The 20980-nt window shown below is 43.7% G+C and overlaps 1 protein-coding gene across 6 annotated transcripts in view; it reads right to left on the bottom strand.

The window, feature by feature from the left end:
• The window catches only part of COL27A1 (collagen type XXVII alpha 1 chain), a 227542-nt gene that overhangs the window by 148567 nt on the left and 57995 nt on the right, over positions 1-20980 (bottom strand). For 5 of the 6 annotated variants that reach the window (XR_003095497.1, XM_025211218.1, XM_025211220.1 and 2 more), the window contains 6 exons: positions 19098-19151; positions 12174-12218; positions 11229-11282; positions 7545-7589; positions 4812-4865; positions 3627-3671 (listed from right to left, as the gene is read on the bottom strand). Coding sequence is in view for 5 of the 6 variants with exons in the window: in XM_025211218.1 (XP_025067003.1) it covers positions 3627-3671; positions 4812-4865; positions 7545-7589; positions 11229-11282; positions 12174-12218; positions 19098-19151 (297 nt within the window). In the remaining variant the exon portion in view is untranslated. The remainder of the gene's footprint in view (positions 1-3626; positions 3672-4811; positions 4866-7544; positions 7590-11228; positions 11283-12173; positions 12219-19097; positions 19152-20980) is intronic. The other variant, XM_025211219.1, reaches the window with a different exon arrangement.

The following is a 20980-nucleotide window of genomic DNA, read 5'->3' as shown; positions in this document are numbered from 1 at the left end:
TCCCTAACATACAAGACTTTTCCTCTCTCCTTCCTGATTAACAGATTTGCCTATTAATTTTTGCAATTCATTTCGGAGCCCTGTACATCCCATGACTCAGTTTTCACCTTGCAGAACCTCTTACGCCACCTCATTCAAGGCAACACGTAATGGCACAGGCAGAAACCAGGCCTGCATTCTTTGCAGACCCTTATCTAAGGCACTTTCACAAACCAGACTGATACGCTTTTGCAAATGTGCTCTCTGCAATTCTGGTTTCTCTGTATGTGGTTTACAGTGCTCACTGCAGGTTTGAAGATGCATATAGTGAATTCCTATACTTTAGACAAGGCTTTCACAAATCACAATGCAAATCCTTCTTTCCCCTAAGCAGTGGCATCTCTCTCCTAGAAGTTAGGCCCATAGGCACTACTTTCTGTTTCCTACTAACAGAGAACCTGGCATTGTTGTGTTAATTCTAAAGTTCAGGAGCCTTTGGGTGACTTCCAGAGATGAGACATGCATTCATTTCTGTTCACAGGGGCAGAGACTCCTCTGAGCTCAGCCACCTGGGGAAGGTAAGGTGGAGGGCCATATACTCTTCCATATACAGATGTTCCTCCCACCATCTGTCTCATGCCCTGAAGAATGAAGAAATGTTGTCCTTTTAATGAGGCATGAGCATCAGCTTGCCTCTCTGGCATGCACAAAGAACCAAACTTTTAGCTCTTGTTCCTCCCGTCTCCCGACCTCCTCTGCATACCTGGACCTTTATGCTTTCCACCCTCAGAACAACGAGGTTACCATTTCACATCCTTCTCTCACATGCAAGGACTGTGTTGTCAGCTGCCCAGCTGAGGACCATAAAACTTCAGTGCTCCCAGCCATCACATTGTTAAGCATGAAGATTTAAAAACAGCTATGCTGGTCCCAAGGTTCCAGCCTGCCCTCGAAAGAGACAGCGGTCCTGCAGCTATCATGGACTTGTGTTACTCCAGTCTCCCTGAACATCATATTTAACAATAAATTCTCTCTACAATTCGCCCCCAAACCTCTCTCTTTGGAGCTCCTTAGTGCCACACAGTTTCAATGCTCCCACTGCGACGTTTATGATGCGCTGTAGAGAGAGCGGAGTGAGACGGGGAGTCAGCTGAATGGCTGTTCTGGGGACATGCTCACCATGTTTCTTACAGCTCTGCTGGGCTTAACTGCACTGGAATGGTTTCAAAAGCTGACTCACGTCCAGTTCGTCTGTTTTAATCTTTACACTCTTACATCATTCTGGGAGGCCCACAGTACAACACACAAAATACCCACACTTAATCTTTCCAGGTCGAATACCAAGCAAAGCTAGGTACAAACACACATCTGGCGCAAACTCCTTTCCTCCTTAACCACTTAGGGTGGCAGCTGGTGCAGGCTGCAACAAGAGTTCTGTCTTGCAAGGACAAACACGCGCGGGAGAGGAAGAGCAGCAGTAGCAGCATACTAGCGGCGAACCTAGCAGGACAGGAGTGTGGCAGGCAAAATTGTACCAGGCACCCTGACAGCGCACATCTCCTAAGGGGCAGCACGTCCCTGAAGATAAGGTACTGGAGTGGGAGTTGGGTAGGCTGGGTTCTCTCTTCTGCTTTATCAGGGATTTGCTGAGTCAACTTTGGCAAGCTGCTTATCCTCCCCACCTCTCCATACCATAACAATATACTCATCAGCGGGGCTTTTAATTTACATCAGCGCATTCACAATTTGTGATAAATCCCTCACACTGCATGGTGGAGACAATGCTGGCATTTTTCCAAAGGAATCTAAGGGAATTAGGTGCTCTGTGAAACCCCACTGGTGTACCTAAGTTTCCTTTGAACTTTTCAGCTTAACTGCCTGTGTTTTTGCGAGTGAGAATCCCATTGATCTCAGGGGAGCAGACTGTTTGTAACACTGACCGCTGGACAAAGCCTTCCAAGTGGAAGATCGGGGGGAAAAAAAGGTTAAACAGCTGGAATGTGTTGAGCATACAGCATGCTGTATGTGGAAACACGTCAGAGCCCAGAAACCCTCAGCATTTCCCTGTACCTAACGACAGTTGCCTTGTTTATTTTATTCTGGTCAATAAGTCATAGCATTTCGACTGATCCTTTGCAATTATTCGCTGTAGAGGTTTCTGATGTGACTCGCGGTCTGCAGAAGTATAAGACAATCTGGCAATTTCTCTCCCTATCTTTTTCCCTCTTCTCCCAAAGAGAAGAATAGTTCACGAGGATGAATGTGGGATTGTCAGGATGTTTGCATGGCTTTCATTGTGAGAATGACACCAAGTGGTAGGCGTGGGACTCCTAGAAAGCACATGTTCGCACGCAAGGATGAGCGAGGGGGTGTGGTGGATTTTTCTGCAAGTGGGTGAAGGGGCATTTTACAAGGAAGCACAAGAGCATAATGCCAAGAACAAGGAGACGGGGCAGAAATGTGCATTACGGGACAGACAGGGCACAAAAAAGGTACTAAAATACAAGAGAACAAGTATGAGCCAGCCCAGGAGCTGTTGGAGAGCTAGTGACGCCACATCTGCCAGTGGATGTAATGGTTCTGGCAAGACAAGCACACAGAAGAGAGCTCACATAGGAAAGAATAGGCACAGTAATGGTGTAAGCGTGCTGAACAGCTAATACAGGAGAAGGGCGCACACCCAGCGTGCCAGGAGTACAGCTCTCCAGCCTGTCTTTCATGTGCAGGGAAGATTCACCCCATCAACTCACCCTGTCCAGTTTAGGACACTGGAACTACAATTTTAGTAGGGTCACATTCACTGCTGAACACAGTCCCACAAGCCTTACCCTTCTCTCCTCCCTTCTCTGTGTTCTCTGCTCTGCTCGCTGCTCTCCTTCTGCTTCACCGCTGCATGATTTGACTGATGGTGGCATGGCAGCCTCCGCCGTTGCTGCTCCTGCCCTCTTGAAGAGCCATTTTGCAACCCTCTGCTTCATCAACTCTCCTTTACAGTTTTAAGTCTTGCGTCACTCTCTCACCTGGATCTTGAACTTCCCTTCCCTGCTGAGCATTTTTATCTGATTCAGCCTCCTCCTGTCTAATGAATGCTAATTATGTCATAAAGCTCACTGGTGGTACAGCTACAAATATTGATCACAAAGCACCCTTGTATCTACTGACATGCTCTGAGCAAGGAATGCTGCTGCACGCATGATACCTGGTGAGTATAGTCATGGTAAAGAGTGAAAATTGCTCCTGATCTGGGACTGCAATGGCACTCATAAGCAGGTAGAAGGGAGTGGGGATAGGTAGGTAGGAAATACTATGACATTGGAGAAGACCAGTCAGGAGGAGGTTGCAACAACAGGACCCGTTACAAAAACCAGAATGCTTAAGAGTAACCTACAGAAGATAAGAGTTTGGTGAGCGTGTAGCTTGTGTGACAATAACAGAGGTGTGTAAGAGAGAGAATGGAGAACAGGCTGTGAAAGAAGGGGAAGAAAGTTAAAATCCCCAGTTTGCTTAAGGAAAGGTATCAGGATTTTTTTTTTGATCCTTCCAGTTAGCTCCTACTAGAAGTTATGGGAAAGACTCAGTCAGCATCAAATATTTTGTTTCCAGTTTCATTCAACAAAAACTGCATAATAGACAAGGAAAAACTTTACCGGCCTACCCATCTTGCCCCTCTTCCCAGGAACTCCGGGGATCCCCTGCAAGGAAAACACACAGAAAAAAAAAAGTCTGGTTGGGGAAAAAAAATCAAAACAAAACTAAGAGGAATAAAAACAACCCAATAGCTGCAGCATTGTTCAGAAACCCAAATGTCAGCTATTTGCAGTCAGCAGTAAGAGCAAGGGAGTGTAGGAAGACAATTAACCTTAACCCACTGACTGTAACCTTCCCATAGTGCATGCACAAGCACCATCCACACCCAGGGGCAGAAGGCTGAAAGTGCTCAGCAGGAGCAGTAATTAAGCTACTGGGTTGGAACCAAATGAAGACTACAGCCAAAGCACTTGCTGGAGAGCTTCTGTTTATGTTTCTTATTTTGTTATACAAGCATTAAATCAGCCACTCCAGAGCATTAGATAGTTCCTCCCATGTGTGCGCACACACATGCACACGCTCCTGGGGCCTGTCTTGTTTCTGGAGCCTGTGTTTGTCAATGACGTGGAGGAAAAATAGAAGTAATACAATCCACATCTTACAGTGAACCTCCTTGGATGTGGCTGGGGGCTGAGTGGGCCCTTTACTGCATGGATGGCCAATGGCAGGAAAAGAAGGGCCTGTGAAGCTCTTTTCAAGATCAGAAGTAGTGACATGCAGAAAGGGATGAGGACAGAGGGATCTATGACCTAGGACTAGGATTCCCAGAGGTGACTAGTCATACTTTGTGCTTCAATTTTTGATTGACCAGCTTGAGATGCTGGAAACGAACTAATTGTCAGACAATGCCAAGCAGCCGACCTCTGTAAACCAGGCCCCTTCAAAGGGTCTCCAGTTGGCCATCCAAAATCAATAGTCACAGTGGAAAAAGGGATTGTTCACTTAAACACTGGTTTTCTTCCATAAAGATGTACCAAAAAGAAAAATACAATCCATTTGAAAACTCCCCTCTGTTGAATCAAAGGGTAGGAGCTCCCTGCTTGGAAGCCATCTTCCATACAAGGAAAAGAGCATGATGAAGAAGGCAGCTATTTCTTTGTCTCAGCCGTAGGCCCTCTTGCCTGTACTCTGAGTAGTGGGGAAGGCAAGGGACGAGTCACATCCAGAATGGGCTGCAATAGGTACTGGAGAATCTGGAGACAGACAAAGAGCACGTGCCAAGGCTTTCCTCGCAAAATACTCACTCGTTCTCCGTCAGCCCCTGGCAGCCCAAATAATCCTGGGAGACCAATATATCCCTAAGGAGAAGAGGAAACAAGAAGTCAAATACATTTCTTCTGCCTAGGTATCAATCTGTCTGTCCTTCCTGAACAGCAGAGGATCCTCCAGCGTTGGTCTATGGCAGTCGTGATGAAATAAACCTTGAGGCAAGTGTATATGCCCATGGACTGCATGGTGCTGGCTTCCACGATGTAGTCCAAGGGCACATACCCTCACACCAGGGATCATGAGAACTCCGCGCAGGAAGAGGCCAGTCGGATGTAACCTTACCTGGGCTGGGTCTGATTGTACCTGAGGGAAATGGAGCTTGGTTTCAGATTAGCAGGAGTTACAGCCACAATCATCTGCATGCCCATGCCAAGCAGAGACCTTTAAGGGCCTGGTCTTCCTGAAGGTCTACAAAGATTTTTTTCCCCCCTCTACTCTTGTTGTCACCCAGGGATACTGATTCCAGCCGCACTACACAACAGCCCATCACACATCAAGTTCCCATGCTCCCTGTCTCCAGTTGCCTTGTATCATACAACTGTCCTATATCAAACAGTCCCTAGAGTCTCCTCCCAAGCAGTCTATACCGACCTATGAACCACCTCACTTGGCTTGGTACCCTTCTTCTGATGTGCTGCGGTGCTACAAACTATGCAACACCTGAACAACTCAATGATAGCTCTGTTCAAAGCCATAAGTTCTTTCAATACCAAATTCCTTCCTGAGCCCTTTCCTGACCTTCTCTCCACAGGAGCCAAGGACCCATACTAAACAATGCATGGGTGCAGGAGGCGACCCTGTGTGCCCAGTTAAACTTCTTAATGCCCATTCACAGTGGCTCAGCTTTCAGTGTGCCTACATTCCCTTTGCAATCGAACTGTGAAAATTAATGCTCTGTTTAGCATAAGGTTTGCTCCACCTAGGTTCATTAGCGATTGCTGGGGTTCAGGTCTGTGACGTTTCTCTAGTGCTTTAGGATCCTGCACGGGCAAAAGCTGCTGTCAAAGTGCTATGTTTCCTTTCACTTACAACAATCAGAGACTTGTGCTTAATTTGCTGCACTCAGTGATTAAAACAAAGTTACCTTGTGTGCTGTCTTTTGCAAGGGACCATTTCTGCCAAACACGCCGAATCAAAAGGAAACAACTTTTAGCAGAAAGCCACTTGAACTGACTCCCCAAAAGTCATGTCACCATACAGTAGGTATCAAGTGCCAACACTGAACCACTTGTCTACCCCAACACCATCAACCCCTCACTGCCACCTACACTTCTCCGCTTATCTGTCACAACGAGGCTCCTGCTCTTTGGAGAATCCATCATACTTTTACATCCTGTTTCAGTATTTCAGCTAGTTAGTAGCTCCATATAAAACAATACTCTGGTGGTATGTAAAACTGCTCAGAGAGGGCCAGCCATCCAACTTGTTATCTGCTTCCTCGTCCTGGATCACACACAAATCCATTTAATTGTTGTTTGTTCCCATGCTCCCCATCAAGAAAAGGATATGTGGCTGAGGCAGTCAAGAATTCAGTGTCTTTCACCCATAAAAAGTTGAAGTCTGGGCTAAGAGATGTCAAGGCCCATTTCTAATCAGTTGTAATAGAAGTGAAAGTTTCCATCCTTGGGGAGCTCAAAAAAATCTCAGCCCTCAGTATTCGGGAGTCTTGATGGACATTTTAAAGTCTTACTCTGTGTCAAAGACCCTAAATAGTCATGCCAGTACTCAAAACCTACAGTTTTCAGTGATCAATAATCACACAAATCTCTAGTTCAGAGTCCTGGTTAGGTCAGTAAACTGTGTGTGTCAGAAACAGGGCTACTAAGAGAAGCAAAGTAGGTAAGTAAGCTGTACTATCACAGATCTGTCTCTACCGCAGTATATTAAACAACCGATCCTTCCTCCCACCCCTGCCATTTCTCTCCTTAGTACAGGAATAAAGTTAGCTATGGGGTCAGCCTTTCTTTATTGTTTGCAGTTTTTCTAGTGATGGAAGCCAGCTGGTAGCATTTACTGATGCTGGGGAAAGAAACACGTGGTAGGGAAACAGGCACTTTTACTGGCCCAGAGTGTCATTATGGATTTGTAATTGCTGGCAGAGAGCAGAAGGGTGGTTATCTGTTGTTTTAATTATAAAAAAAGAAAAGTCATCCTTCATAGTCCGAAGGAATCCCCCCTCCGTGTGCTCGATACAAAAAGCCTGCCCAAGCTGTGGAGCAGGAACATTATTGTTCTTATTTGCATGTGGTTTCAAGATGTTGGCTTGTTATATACAGAGATGTAAACTGGTCCTAAATTTTGCTGTTCATAACATTCAGGACCAGCCTGCACCCAGAAGAACCCATCTTTAGCATGTTCCCAATATGCTTAATCACCACATTTGTCAAAGCTGAAGAGGCCCCACAGACTGAAGCTGGAAGACCAGACCTCTGGGATCGGTACCACATGCGCTCCTCTCTACTTCTTTGCTCTTGGAGAGGGTTGACTAAGTGATGGCACCATCAGCACTGGGAAATTTGCTTCTTTGATTTTAGTACATTTCAATTTTGAACAGATTGGGAATTTAATGATGCACTGACTTAATGAGCTCTGTGTAATATCAATAACTTAAGAAGCTTGTACTGGTTGCAAAGTTGAGTACAAGGAGGGGGAGGTATCCGGTGGTGAGTGTCAGGAGAGAATACAGTGAAAAGGACTGGCTTACTTACCCGATTGCCTTTTGGACCGGCCCTGCCTATTGGTCCAGGTAGACCCTGAAACACAAGAATAAGAACAAAGACAAATGTGGACAGATTTTAACTTAACCCAAGTGAACACTGCCAAATTTACAGCACTATTCCCAGTGTGCTTCTGCTGCTTTGGAGACTAACCCAAGGGTTATCATCAAAGGAGAATACAGAAAAAACCCAGAACAATTCCCTAATTGTTGTGGAGAAATGACTCTACAAAACTTGGTAATTTTAGAAAACACAGAATACATGCAAAGGGACCCGAACCATTCAATCTAAACTAGAAAATTCTGGTCACAAAGACCAGGAAGGCTGGCACAGTGGGGTGCAAGTTACATTACTGGCAATATAAAATGACACTGTGCAGACTGTATCCCTTGCTCAAACAGCAGGGCTGAGTTTGCAGCTGCTGAATCATATATATATAAGAAGGCAGGTCTTTGCAATGACAAATACACCTTAATGCCTGTGAGGGGAACAAAGATGAGACCTGACCCAAATCACACAGAAAACACTGGAAGAACTCTCTTTGACTTCCACAGGCTATGGATTAGCCCTGCACTACAGATGCTGTATGCAATTAAAAATAGATTGTGGACTTAAGTACTCCAAGTTGTGAATGACCACTTTATCATTAGCATCTGGCAGATTTGTAACTAATTACTCTACTTTTCTAGGTACAAGCTGGGCCCAAGTCCTATTCCTCTTGATGTCAATAGTAAAATTCCCATTGGTTTCAACAGAAGAAAAGAAAGATCATCCACACAAAATGAGCTAACTTGTAGACTCTGCCCAGGGCATCAGAGCCTATGGAAAGAAATAAAAATAAGCTTCACTGTATCTCTGTACTCATCACTTCTCCCTTAAGTACTGTGAAAAGGGATCCTATAAAAATGCATAATGAGCTTCCATGTTTATTGTCTTTCATCAAGTCTCCAGATTGTATTTGTCTACTTTCCAAGTAAAAAGGATTAATTCATATTTTCTTTAGTTGGCAGCTCTGTGTACTCAACCTGGGATCTGAAAGTCAAGCTGTGTTCTCTTCTGGCTCATGTATCGTCACCCAGAAGAAATTTTCTACCATCAAAATATAGTTAACAAGTCTACCTATGGTGCACGAACCAAAATAAAGCCAAGTTCCCTCTCTCATACCACTGCAGAGCCAGCATAGCTGACAGGAGTAACAAGTAGTAAAATCTTAGTAAAATAATCAGAGCTGATGCTGGGTACACAGTGTCATCAAGTCTGTGGAGAAAACACGTTGGGGTTTTTTAAGTCACTTTCCTGACCAAAATTGCATTTTATAAAACACTATTGTTCTCTATGTATTTGGAAACATATTTTGCCCAGTTTATCTGCTAGGGTGTAGGATACCACTGAACTCTGTTAAGCAGCACCCATTTTCCTGTATGTTTTTTGTTGCTCAGATGGTTTTTATAGTGGTTGAGCTGATAAACTCATGCTCACGGAATATTCTCAGGAGCTTTGGTGAGCAGCATGAACACAGCATTTGCAATCAGGTATATACAAATCTCAAGATTTTTTTCAGTGTATGTCTGCACATTTATGCCTGAGCTCCACAGACTGAGGTATCTCTTGTAAGGTGTCAGTTTTATATTTCTAGTGTGTATTAAGTGGACCCTCAGTTACTCACGTACATTTGTAAGATGTGTGAATGCAGAAAATATCATCTAATATATGTACTAGGTCATTATCAATAATGAAATTAAGCCTGCATCTGTATATGACAACTTTTATATAAGTATCCCTACAGTGCAAGTGTAGTGTTTAGGCTAGGTCAAGGTCTAGTGCAATTGTAGTTGGGGTCTAAACCCTAGCCAGCCCTAGTATGTGCATATTTAAGCATTCAATTTGAAGCACAGCAGTGTTTGGATCTGCACAGAAAATGCTTGGTGCATTCTGGGCCCAGCATCCTTAACTCAAGTGACTAATTCTACAACAACCAGTCGAGCATCACTGGCTGCTCAGCACTACTGACAAATCTTGTTCAGGTGCCTGAATATGGATCTGGGAGCATACATTTAAGGTGGCTATTTTTAATAATCTTGATGATCTGACCTGGAATAAATAAAATATTACAAGTTCAGGCCCTCCATGACAAAGGTCCATGGACACTTCCATCTGGAGCCGCAGGCAAATTCTCTACCTTCTTGCCATGCCCACCAGCATCACTCTAGAGCAATAAGTAAGCAACACACGAGGTTCTGTTTTCTTTCCCTCTACAGACTCTTCCCTTCTCTAAGTGTTTCTGGCAAATAACTTGAGAAATGCTATTTTCTTATGTTCTCTGTTTCATGCGTAAATGATTATTGTGCTGGTGGGCTGGCTTATTCAGTGTTGCTTGCAATGGGCCTACACAGGAACAGAAACAGAAACTGATGTGGAATGATGGTTTGTCATTTGGGCTTCATGTGGAGTGAGGGTCACTTCTGGCATCCCTGATCTAGAGTTATCTCCATTATAGTGTGTGATTTTATAGTGGTTTATATTCTTACTCCCAAACCACAGCCCCCTTGCCCTTCTGCTGCTCCTCACTCCTGACCCACAGTACCTTGCATTTCTGAGATTTGAATAGTTATCCAAAATCTAAACTAGATGTCTTTTTTCTCCTCCCCCATCCCAAAGAAATAAATGGGCCTTTTTAAGGTTCCCCTATAAATATACTTTCTGGGGACCCCCCTGTCCTTGTCCTCAAGCTTCAAACCCCCCACACATACCCATAGCCCCCCACACCTTCACAAATCCCCCCCATACACACACCTACCCCCCAACCATACAAAGGATCTGCATAATTTTGCACAATTTTGAGATTTTCTGCACCTAGTTTTGAATTTTTAGCTGTGTGATTAAAATTGCGATTACTTGCGACTAATTTCTTTAATCACACAACTAAGCACAAACAAATTTTTTTAATTGTTTGACAGCCCTAATTATAATACACTAATTTCCCAGTAACTGTGTTTCTTGTGGGGCTGGATGATTCACCAGTGCTTGGATATAGATAGTTACTGGGAATCTTTGTGACAAGTCAAGAGATCCTCCAGTACTGTTGTTCCAACCCTTCAACTTCATAGACTGTAGATGCTGCATTTTCTCTGCATAACAAAGGGAATACATTTTCCATCTCCCTTAACCCTATCTTTATTTGGGATATGGGTATGTGCCTTGGATGCCAGACACACGGAATTTCTAACTCTTTGGAACATATTCAGCAGGGTCTCATCCATAAGGGATTTTATGTACAGAGTAGATGCTGCAGTACAGAGTCAATATCTGTGAAGGAGCAAGACATGCTTAGTGGCTTTTTCTTTGCTTATGTCTGTAGCCTGTTTCTCTGACACCCAGTGCAAGCGTAGATCCTGCAATGACCATATTTGCATGAGATCACCCAATATCCTGAGCAGATTCTCCAGGGATCACAAGTGTGTTTGTTTCTTAAAGGAAATGACAGTAAGGAAGGGACAATATTCACTAACAAATCCAAAAGGACCACATAAATTTATGCAAAAGCTAGGGGGAGGAAGGGAAGAAAAACCAAACACATTTCAAGGAGTCTGCATTGTATACGTTGGGGGGGATGCTTGTAGCTACCTGCACACCCAAATCACTACTCTGTGCACAGCACGATAAGATTTACTGCACCTGCCTGCCAGGATAACCTTTGGCACCTGGGCTCCCATCTGGTCCTCGTTCACCCTTTAATAAAAAAACCGAAATAAAAGATGAGTACATGAAGGTGATGCTAGTTCCCCTGCCTACGAGTTTTTAGCTACCTTGTCCTGGGGAAGGGCTGCACATTCACTTGATACAGATTTATAAAGAGAGAGAAATGTTGGATTAAACGCAGCAGTGGGAATAAATTAATGAAGGGAAAAAACTAACAGAAGCCAACTTGACAGGATCTGAGCATTAACTAAGTGTTGCTATCCACCCCCCTTCCCCCCCCAACCTCTCCGGTGAAACCTGCAGATAGTTTGGAACAAGGAGCCTAAGAGAAGGTGCAAGTCTGTGTCTATATCTCTGGCATATGGAACTGTTTTACTAGGGTAAGAGCTCTGCCAAAATTCTTTAAAACTAAATGAATTCATGTATAATATCCTTTAACATCATCTCTAACAGGCCCTGCTATTCATTGCTGTTTTACTGCAAACATTAGACTTATCCAAATAAAAATGGCGGGGGGAGGGGGGAAAGGGGGAAAGAATTACAACCTAGTAAGATGTGGTTAGTAAACTCCAGCAGAAAAATTAATGTAAAGGAAAATGGGTAAGTATGAGTCTGTGCCTATTTCAACCACGCAAACTTATGCCAGGTTGGGCAGTAAAGACTAGAAATAAGTTAGAAGCATAGCTTAAGTCCTTTCCCACCATCCCATTGATGCATAGTCAATGTATGTACATAACTCCCAGTTGGCATGAGCAAACTGCATTAACTGTCTCTGTATCAAACTATCCCTAGAAAAGCATATTGCCTGAACCAAGCAGGTTGATAAATGACTTGACTTCATTTCAGGATATCATCAGATAAGAAACAAGGAACCCAACCCACTTGGTAGGTTACATTTTCAAATCTGGAAGGAGCACTCACCTGGTCTCCAGGATGACCTGGTGGTCCAGGATAGCCTTTGTATCCCTATTTAAAAAAAAAATCAGAGAAGAGAACAGAATAAAATAACATGCACTTAGCTTGAATTTCTCATCAGACCTCAGAAGAAAGCTCTATGGAAAAAGATGATTTTAGATTTGGAAGAAAGGTAGGAGTCGTGCTGACTTTTCACCACCCACCTTGCCTTTATCCTGCTTTTTAGACTTCAAGTTCTTTAGGGCTGTTTTCCAGGATTTACCAGAAACTTGCTTTGAATATAGAGTAATGGTTTGGGATGGCAGGCATGTTAGACCTTTGCTTTTCCTATAATGTTATTGTAGCCATTAAAAATAAACTTGTCTCCACCAAATAATCAAACTAGACTAGAAGATTAAATTCAGTTGCAGAGTAGTAGTAGTATTATGCAACCATTGATCCTTCTGGATCATGATGTATGCACGAGAGGTCACCCAGACCTTTGACACGTATGCCCAGGCAGGGCTATGGAGAGAGAAACGCTGTAATTGGGTTAGTCATAAGGTTATAGAGAACAGAAAAGTGTAATTTGAAACAAACCTTGGAAAAAATATCAAACCTCAACAAAAAAACTACAGGAATAACGAAATACCTTCAGGTTGAGCTATAACGGTTAACTATTTCCTGATCTCTAATCCCTACGCCCTGTCTTGGCATAGGGATCCCAGAAGGTCACTGTGCGGTAGTGGAACATGCTATGTAATAAATTTTTCCTGCTCTAGGAGTCACAACTGAATCCTTTTTGGCGAAGTGCTTCAGTTCACTCACCAGATGAGCCTGGGACTTTTCCTGTTCTACAGTTCTGTTCAACTGCCTTTTTTATTCTTCCCACAGGATCTTCTAGAACTGCCGGCTAATTTTCCCTGACAGCAGTATGTGGCCCTCATAATGATCCCTGGGTTTCAGCCCAGTCTTCTTTGCATTCCTCTTTATTTACTATTTCAGGTATTTGGATTTGGAGAAATGCTTAATCCCTCATCACCCAGTTTATCCTGCTTGAGCTTACCGTTATATTGCAACCCTATGTTTTCTTTCTGTCTATAGAAAAAAATGTGATTTTCTTTAAAGATCCTATGAGTGGCAAGGATCCTGAACCTCGTAGAATTAGATAACAAAAGTCCTGATCCAGAACCTGTTTGGGTCAATGTGGGCACTGCTATTGACCCAAGGGTTTTTTTTAAAGAGACTTGCAAAAGAGGACTGACTGGCTCAGGTAACAGGATAAAGTTTACCAATGGATCTCCAAGCAGGTAGTGACCTAAAGTTTGTACAATCCAATGGCTTTGGGTGGCATATGACTGTCTTTGTTTCCTTCTTAGATATTTCAAAATCAGTGCTATGCCCATTGGAGAACTGGTCAGGAGCTTAATGCTTAGCCTTTTGCTCAGAGACGGCACCAAATTCAGGAGGAAAAAAACTGCTACATTTGTACCACGCTCAAAACCTCAACTGGGAAGGACAATGAATAACCTGCGCTAATTTTAGATCCCAGATACTATGTCCATGTTGAGGCTCTTGCTGGTTGACGGGTTACATATTGGCCAAATGCACTGGAGAGATTCTGTTTCTTTAAGAGTTATCACCGGATGCCTTGGGGTATTTCTGTCTCTGGGCTCTGTCCATCCCATACTCTACAGGGACAGTGAGGATGTGAGCTTTCCACTCTGCTCAGGCACCACGACTGTAGGTAGCTGACTCCAGGGCTCACAGCTAAAGTCAGTCACTCTCTAAGTCAGGGGCGGGCAATTATTTTGGGTGGAGGGCCGCTTACTGAGTTTTGGCAAGCCATTGAGGGCTGCATGACGGGCAGCCAGGGGCAGATAAATATTAATTTTCTAAAATTTTTAGGGGCCCCACAGGCCGGATAGAATGGCCTGGCAGGCTGCATCCGGCCCGCGGGCCGCGTTTTGCCCAGCCCGGCTCTAAGTGCACTCATCTGGAACCAGCAGCCCACTCACTATGATTGCCAATGTCCAAACAAACAGCAGGAGCCAAAACCAAATGTCCATAGAGCAACAGTTACTCTCTATCAAAACAGCTCTTCCTTTCTTCATAGGCAACTGTTTCCATCACCTTTGCTCATGGGGCAGGCACTACTGGGGCATCATCATCATCGTCACACTGCAGTGAATGAATACCTACAGGTGAGACCAGGGCAATGCTTTAGACAGCCGCTGGAAAAAGCTGTTTGCAGAAGTACTGGACAAGAGGAACAATTTCTCTTCTCCAGCCACTGCCCAGCATCAGATCCTAATCATCACATAAATACCCTGAAGTCAATGTCTTGGAATCTCAGCTTTGAGACCTGCAATGTGCCGTCAACCTGACATAAGCCTACAACCATTTCTGAGACTTGAATAGTTATCCAAAATCTAGACTAGATGTCTTTTTTCTCCTCCCCCATCCCAAAGAAATAAACGGGCCTTTTTAAGGTTCCCCAATAAATACACTTTCTGGGGACCTAGCTGCAGGGGGTTAAGTCCAGATTTAAAACTTCAGAGGTTCTCGTGTTCAAAGAAATTCAAGCCCAGGCATGTGCGTGCATGCTTTCTTTCTCTCTTTCACTCTCTCTTTCCCCCACAACCCCCTCTTTTTAATTTTCTTGCTGTACAACACCCTGTAATGCAAGCAGCTGGGCTGGCATTTGAAGGACCAGCTGTGAAACAGAGAGCAAATGTATTTGCATCAATGGTAGATTTTCTCTTCCTAGCTCGTGGGTGGAGGTAGCATCTCATTATTAATGCCTTGTGTAGTGCAACAAAGTTGGCACTGAAAAAACAGAGATAATCCCTTTCAGAAACTATCTCCACCCATGGAATAAAAAATTCCTTCTTCCCTAAGGAAGAAAAGGTCTCTCTTTTAAGAGCCCCGTCAAGGCTCTGATTTGGATTTCAGAACTGGAATATCTGTAGGAGAACTGGAGCCAGGTCTATATCAAATCCAAATTAGGTCCTAACGCTAGGTGCAGAAGGTCATTGGAGAGCATTGTGCAGGCTAAAAGAATGAATCTTTTTTGTGCCCCTAGACAGAAAGACAGGGAGAGGGGAGAGAAACGTTTTAATTCTTTCCTCTTCCTTTTCAGCTCTTCTTCTCTCCCTCCTAAAAAATAAAAATCAAGTGTAAAAGTTTCCTTTAGAACACTCAGGAATTAGATTGCTCCTCAGGACTGCGAATGCACCATGGTTGGAAGAGGGAGACTGTGACTATAAATACAAGTCCTGAGCTAATGTCTGCACTAAGCATGACAATGTTTTATCTATAAAGGCTAGTGAATAGCTCTTAAGCTAAATATATATCTAGCACATTATTGCTGCGTCCTATTAAATATAATCTTCATTGTTTAGAGTGAACTCAGGGGAGTTTAAAATGTGTCTTTCTGCACATTAACCTGTGATTACCACTGTCTGAGGTTAATTGTAGTGAGGACAAAAAAAGCTTATGTATTCTAAGGCTGGCTGGTATGTGAAAGTGTTTACCTGCCGCATTCCTCTTTAAATAGCACTAAAATGACAGGGAAGAGCATATGAAAACAACTGCATTTGCTTTCCTATCCAAACACTTCCTGATGATTACAGGGCATTAAACATAAAGGGCTGCGATTTCAAAAGGAAATTACACTTCACTGAAAGGTTTGCTCATCTGTGACGAGGTTTATAGCCATGCTATCTCTAGCTACAATGCCTTGCTTTCTGCGGGGACTGGAGGTGGTCTGACAAGCTGATCTGGCCAGGCTGGAAGAGGCTGCTTGCTGTGTGCTGCCTCTTTGGAAGGAAGGGCTTCGGGCTGGATCCCTGAACTGGGAATTCAGTAAATTTAGGTCCAGTTCCCAGCTCTGTCTCCATGACCTTGGGAGAATCTCTTAATCTCTCAGTACCTCACTTTGTCAACCCTTATGTTCAGTTCCAGCTGTTCAGGTCTCTGTACAGTTTGTCTCAGGAGAATCAAAGCATTTTGCTAAAATACATTTGCAAGGCAGCCATTGCCTGCCTCCAACAGCCAAAAACCACACGCCATTCATGGGTTCTTAGGCACCAAAAGAGAAGCCCTTTAAGCTAAGGTCTTGCCACCATTTTCTAAAACTGCTGTGCAGCAAAAATAAAATTTGTTCCATGTGAAGAGGATGAGAACTGCATCTCTCTTGGACAAAACCACAGCATTTTTGGTATCCCATGTCTGAGCAGCTGGTTGCAGTTGGGCACAGGCAAAGGTTTTTGTGGGTGTCCTGAGGCCAGAGCATCCAAATCTGCAAAGAAAAGATTCCCTCCCCATGCATTTGCATCACAGAGGTGTTCTTATGGTGCAAACCGTACCACGCTAAACCACGTCCTTTTGGTAGTGGCTCCAGCTCAGACTGCAGGGGAAGGAAAAATGTCTTGTGGTAGAGGGAAAATTCTCTCTCTCTGGAACTTCTTACACCGCATTTGCAGATGAATGGAGCGCCGTTCCATCCAAGCCACAACATGAAGCTCTTTCCCATCAGTCCCACAAAAGGAGAACGCCATTTCCTTCTCGCTTACACCAGTTTTCAAGGCTTTGCCATTTTCTTGTAGCTTAACCAGACTCCCAGTCTGCAGCCAAATGCCATATTTTCACTGGGGTGATGCCAGCAGGGAATTGAGATTGAAAACTGTTTTGTCCAAATATTTCTCCAACAGCTTTTAATTTTTTTTCTTAATTTAGAAGTCTAATAAATTCCAGGCAGTACCAAAATGCCTGCCAGGCTAGCACTGCTGTGGTTTCATTTTAGTTATTTATTTATGTGTTTATTTTTTTGTGCAGTGCACCACAGGAAAATCTCATCATCCACCTTACTTGTAGACTTGAAGAAACAGCATTCCCCTTTCTCCCCCACCAACACTATCCGTGAATGAGCTTCAGGAGTCTGTTTGCCAAGATCAGGTGTGGGGGCTATGCAGCTGGGTTTGGGAATGTTTGTTTAATCTCCTATTCCTTCTCCACGTTTTCCACCACAGGCCTATGCTCTCCTGACACTGCATTTTGCTGATCAAAACCGCAAGGTTTTGTTTTATGAGCTGCTATGCTAAGAAAACGATGTTCTTTAGACCTAATTCATAAGAACTAGTTTGTGACAGTGGAGGTGGGATAAGTCTTGACCGCTGCGCTCTTTGGCTCAATACCCAAGACTGAACAAGTATCATCACCCCTGCAGATGGTTTACAACCCCAGCTCCTGTTTTCATGACTGGTGATGGGATGGATCGGCCCAGCACCCCATGCTGCGTATTTCATGCAGGTGAAAGGTAGCCATTTGCCAGCCCTGGAGACTGAAGGCCCCCGTATAGCAGAAGCTCTTCCAAGTGGCTTTAGTCCCTGATCTCAGTAGGGGTTTGTCGGTAGGGGCTTATGGTGTGGCACTTACTTTGAGGGGAGCTTTCTCTATGGCCTGGTCACTCCCATGATAACCAGGAAAAGTATGGAGTTTGGTGTTCAGCTTTGTAATGGTGATACCTGCTCACTGCAAATAGCACTGAAGCCCACTAACCCCATAAGCCATCAAGTAGGTTTTCACTATTCACAAGGGAATTGCTTGAACCCAGCAGGGGGAAAGTATTATCCTTTCTCTGAAACATTTAGCAAGGCCTCTAATATATTAGACTGTAAAAATATGACAACTGGGAGTTCCCGGCTGTGGGGCTGTTCTTAAGCATCCCCATGATGGGGATCCATTGTCCTCCAAAAGCCCTTTTCCACTCCTCCATCTATTGCATTAGGCTGGTACTTTGCAGTAGGGTAAAGAAACAAAACAACACTAAACTAAAATGCTTGAAAAATAAAAGCTCCCCCACAAAAGAGAGGAGCAGAGTTGTGGAATTTGCCACCACCAGAAGTGTGAGCACACTTAGTCACGGGAATGTGGCTGATGCAGGGATGTGAGGTTGCGCACGCTGTTGCAGACACAAAGGACAGAACATGGCAGTGAGGAATCTCACACGTTAGCCCTTGACATCAGTTTTGGGGACAAGCGCATTACTGGAGACGTTAGGGCTACTGACGCACAATACAGAAGCAAACAAAGCAGACCTGTGTTAATTTTGAGCTCCATTCACAATGAAAGAGAGAAAGAAAAGCTTTTCCAAACCAATAAGGGTTTGTCTTGCCCAAGAAACATGATCAAGCTGAGGTTTGGCTCCATTAACATGTGCGTGATAGGCAACATCTAAACTCAACCCTTCCTTAGCATATATGCACAAAAATGCCCTGTAGGTTAATTCAGCTCCTGCCTTGGGTAGAACGATCTGAGATAAATGATATAAGCCTGCATATATACAGCCTGGGGAAACACTGCTTAGAGGAGGATATTCTAGCAGATGGGGAGCTAGTCTTTGGAGGCCTGGGTTCAATTCCTCTCCCTACCATAAACTTCCTGTGTAACTTTGAACAAGTCACTGGGTCTCTCTGTCTCTGTTCCTCATCTAAAGTGGTGATAATAGGACTGCTCCTTCTCATGGGAATGGGATTAGAAGATTGTGGGTGCTTTGATAACATGGTTATGGGGGCAATGTGTAAGTAGCTGAGATAAAGAAAGTTTAGATTGGACTTAGCGTGTCTTAACTAAACCTGGCTTAAACCAAGGCATTCTTCCTTCAAGACAAGGAGTAAGAAGCCAGAAAGGCTGAGGATCGCAGTGCCTAGAAAAGCAGAATGGGAGGCAGGGCTCTCTTCCCTGCTCTGACATGGTCTTACTCGTCTCTGTGCCTCCCTTCATCCACTTGTACATTGGGGATACCAACTTGCTCTCCCGTCCCTGCCTGCCAAGGCATAATTAAATCTACTAAAGTACACAGAAATCTTTCAAGCAGAGATGTCTAAGAAGGACAATTCTTATTTACTGGCAATCATTTTAATTCAATAATAAAGAAAATACTCTTACCTTCCGACCAGGTGGTCCAGGCAAACCAGTCAAGCCGGGCAAGCCCATGTCTCCCTATAAGAGATCAGTGTGTCTCATTAATTTTCAGCAGCTTTTATTGGCATCTCCCATACAGTCTTACCAAATGTCTTTGGCATAGAATTCCTCAGAAATACACTGGAAAATGATTCGTAGTTCCAAAGATTAAAAGCGGACTGTAAATACACACGCTCTACTACTTAGATCATGGAAACAATGGGACCAATGAATGAATGGAAGCCTCTAGCCAGGAGAACACAACCTCCCTTTGCAATGTTCTCCTTCACTCGCACTATTTGCATTTTGACAGGAGTTGAAATGGCAAAGGAAGGACAGAATCATACTTTTCAAATGAATCAATGGATGTCCACTGCCAAATCCAGTAATTAGGCTCATTTACTGTTGCTGCTGCTGTAGCTACTACTCCTCCAGTGACTGCATTCAAATAGGTCTGACAAAGCTATTTTATTTATGTATACAGTGCTGATCAATCCCTTCCTGGCTGCTTGAATGGAGGTTGTTTTGGTTTCCAGTCTTGGGATAGGATCACTTTCAGCCCCAACTGGCATATTGGAAACATCTTAAGAATGGACTGTCCTTTGTTGCTAGCCATTTACATACCACATCCGGTCCCTAACTTTAATAAATGCCTGGCTTCCTTTCATCATCCTTAAAGAACCCTTGGGATTCCCCACATGCAGGCACTGTGTCTGATTATTTAACATGCATTTGGAGGAAGAATTAGGCATCACTCCAAACTCCAGCTGGAAGTTCCTTGTTTCTATTAATACTAACAGAAACAAGGCCTTGTTAACAAAGACTAAGGATAATCTGGGCCTTGCCTGCTCTTACAGTGAGCATGCTTTGGGAGAAAACTATTATTGAGCTTTCTGGTAGATCTTTTCCATGTGATGCCAATTCTGATGCATCAGAAAGCTTTGTGTGGTTCAAAAAAAAACACTGTGTGTGGTTAAAATGAAAGACTCAGTTCAAAACAGTCTCAATGCTCTCTAGGGTCATCATCCTTGTTGCATCATGCTTAATGTACTGCATCAAGACACTGGGCTTCAAATTAATTAACTGAAACCCTTCATAGCTGATACTTTCTATTAACTGCTCATTAATAGTAAGGCTCATAATGTGAGTAAGGGAAAAGGTTTATTTGCATTGGAAATAAGTTATGAAGGAAAGAGAAAGTGAGTTGGCACAAAGAAAAGGGCAAATCAATATAGATATTAGGGAAGCCTGATCATTCCTCTATTAACTTCAACATTTATATGAGCCTCTATTGCCAGGCATCAATAAAAACCAATCAACTGTGAAACAGCACAAAATTCAACTTTTAATTTATTGAAACGAACTAGCAATAGAGCTTCTTGATCCTTACACAAGAGCTAAATAATCAGGCCTTGCTAACTGGCCTTGCATGGATTTCATTGATTCTAATCAAGCTGGGTGCAAAACTTCTGATTAGTTATTGCACAGTAGGGTCGGCATATGCTAATCGGGGCAGTTCTCTCTTCCTTAATCTGGACAGCAAGATGGCTGTGAAGTTAAGACACTGGCCTCCCAAGATTTCACTTCTTCACTTGGCTTGCTGCAGACTTTCTGTATGATTGGACAAGAAAGTAAATCAGTTCCTCAGGTCCCCCACTTACCAAGGGGGGAAATGTTTCCTTTAAACCCAAAGCTTTTTCTGCTTAGACTGCTCACTCCTTGGGATCAGGGATTAGATACTATGGCTATGTCTATACTACAATCAAGCTGTGACTGTTGCTTGCACAAATATACCTGAGCTCAGGTGCCAATCACAGGGAGCATGGAGCTCAGCACAGGCTACAAAACCCATCTAGAATGTGTAAATC

This window comes from Alligator sinensis, unplaced genomic scaffold (assembly GCF_000455745.1).
Source record: "Alligator sinensis unplaced genomic scaffold, ASM45574v1 scaffold388_1, whole genome shotgun sequence".
Classification (NCBI taxonomy): Eukaryota; Metazoa; Chordata; order Crocodylia; family Alligatoridae; genus Alligator; species Alligator sinensis.
Note: the sequence above shows the minus strand (reverse complement) of the source record. Positions and strands in the feature narration are given on the sequence as shown.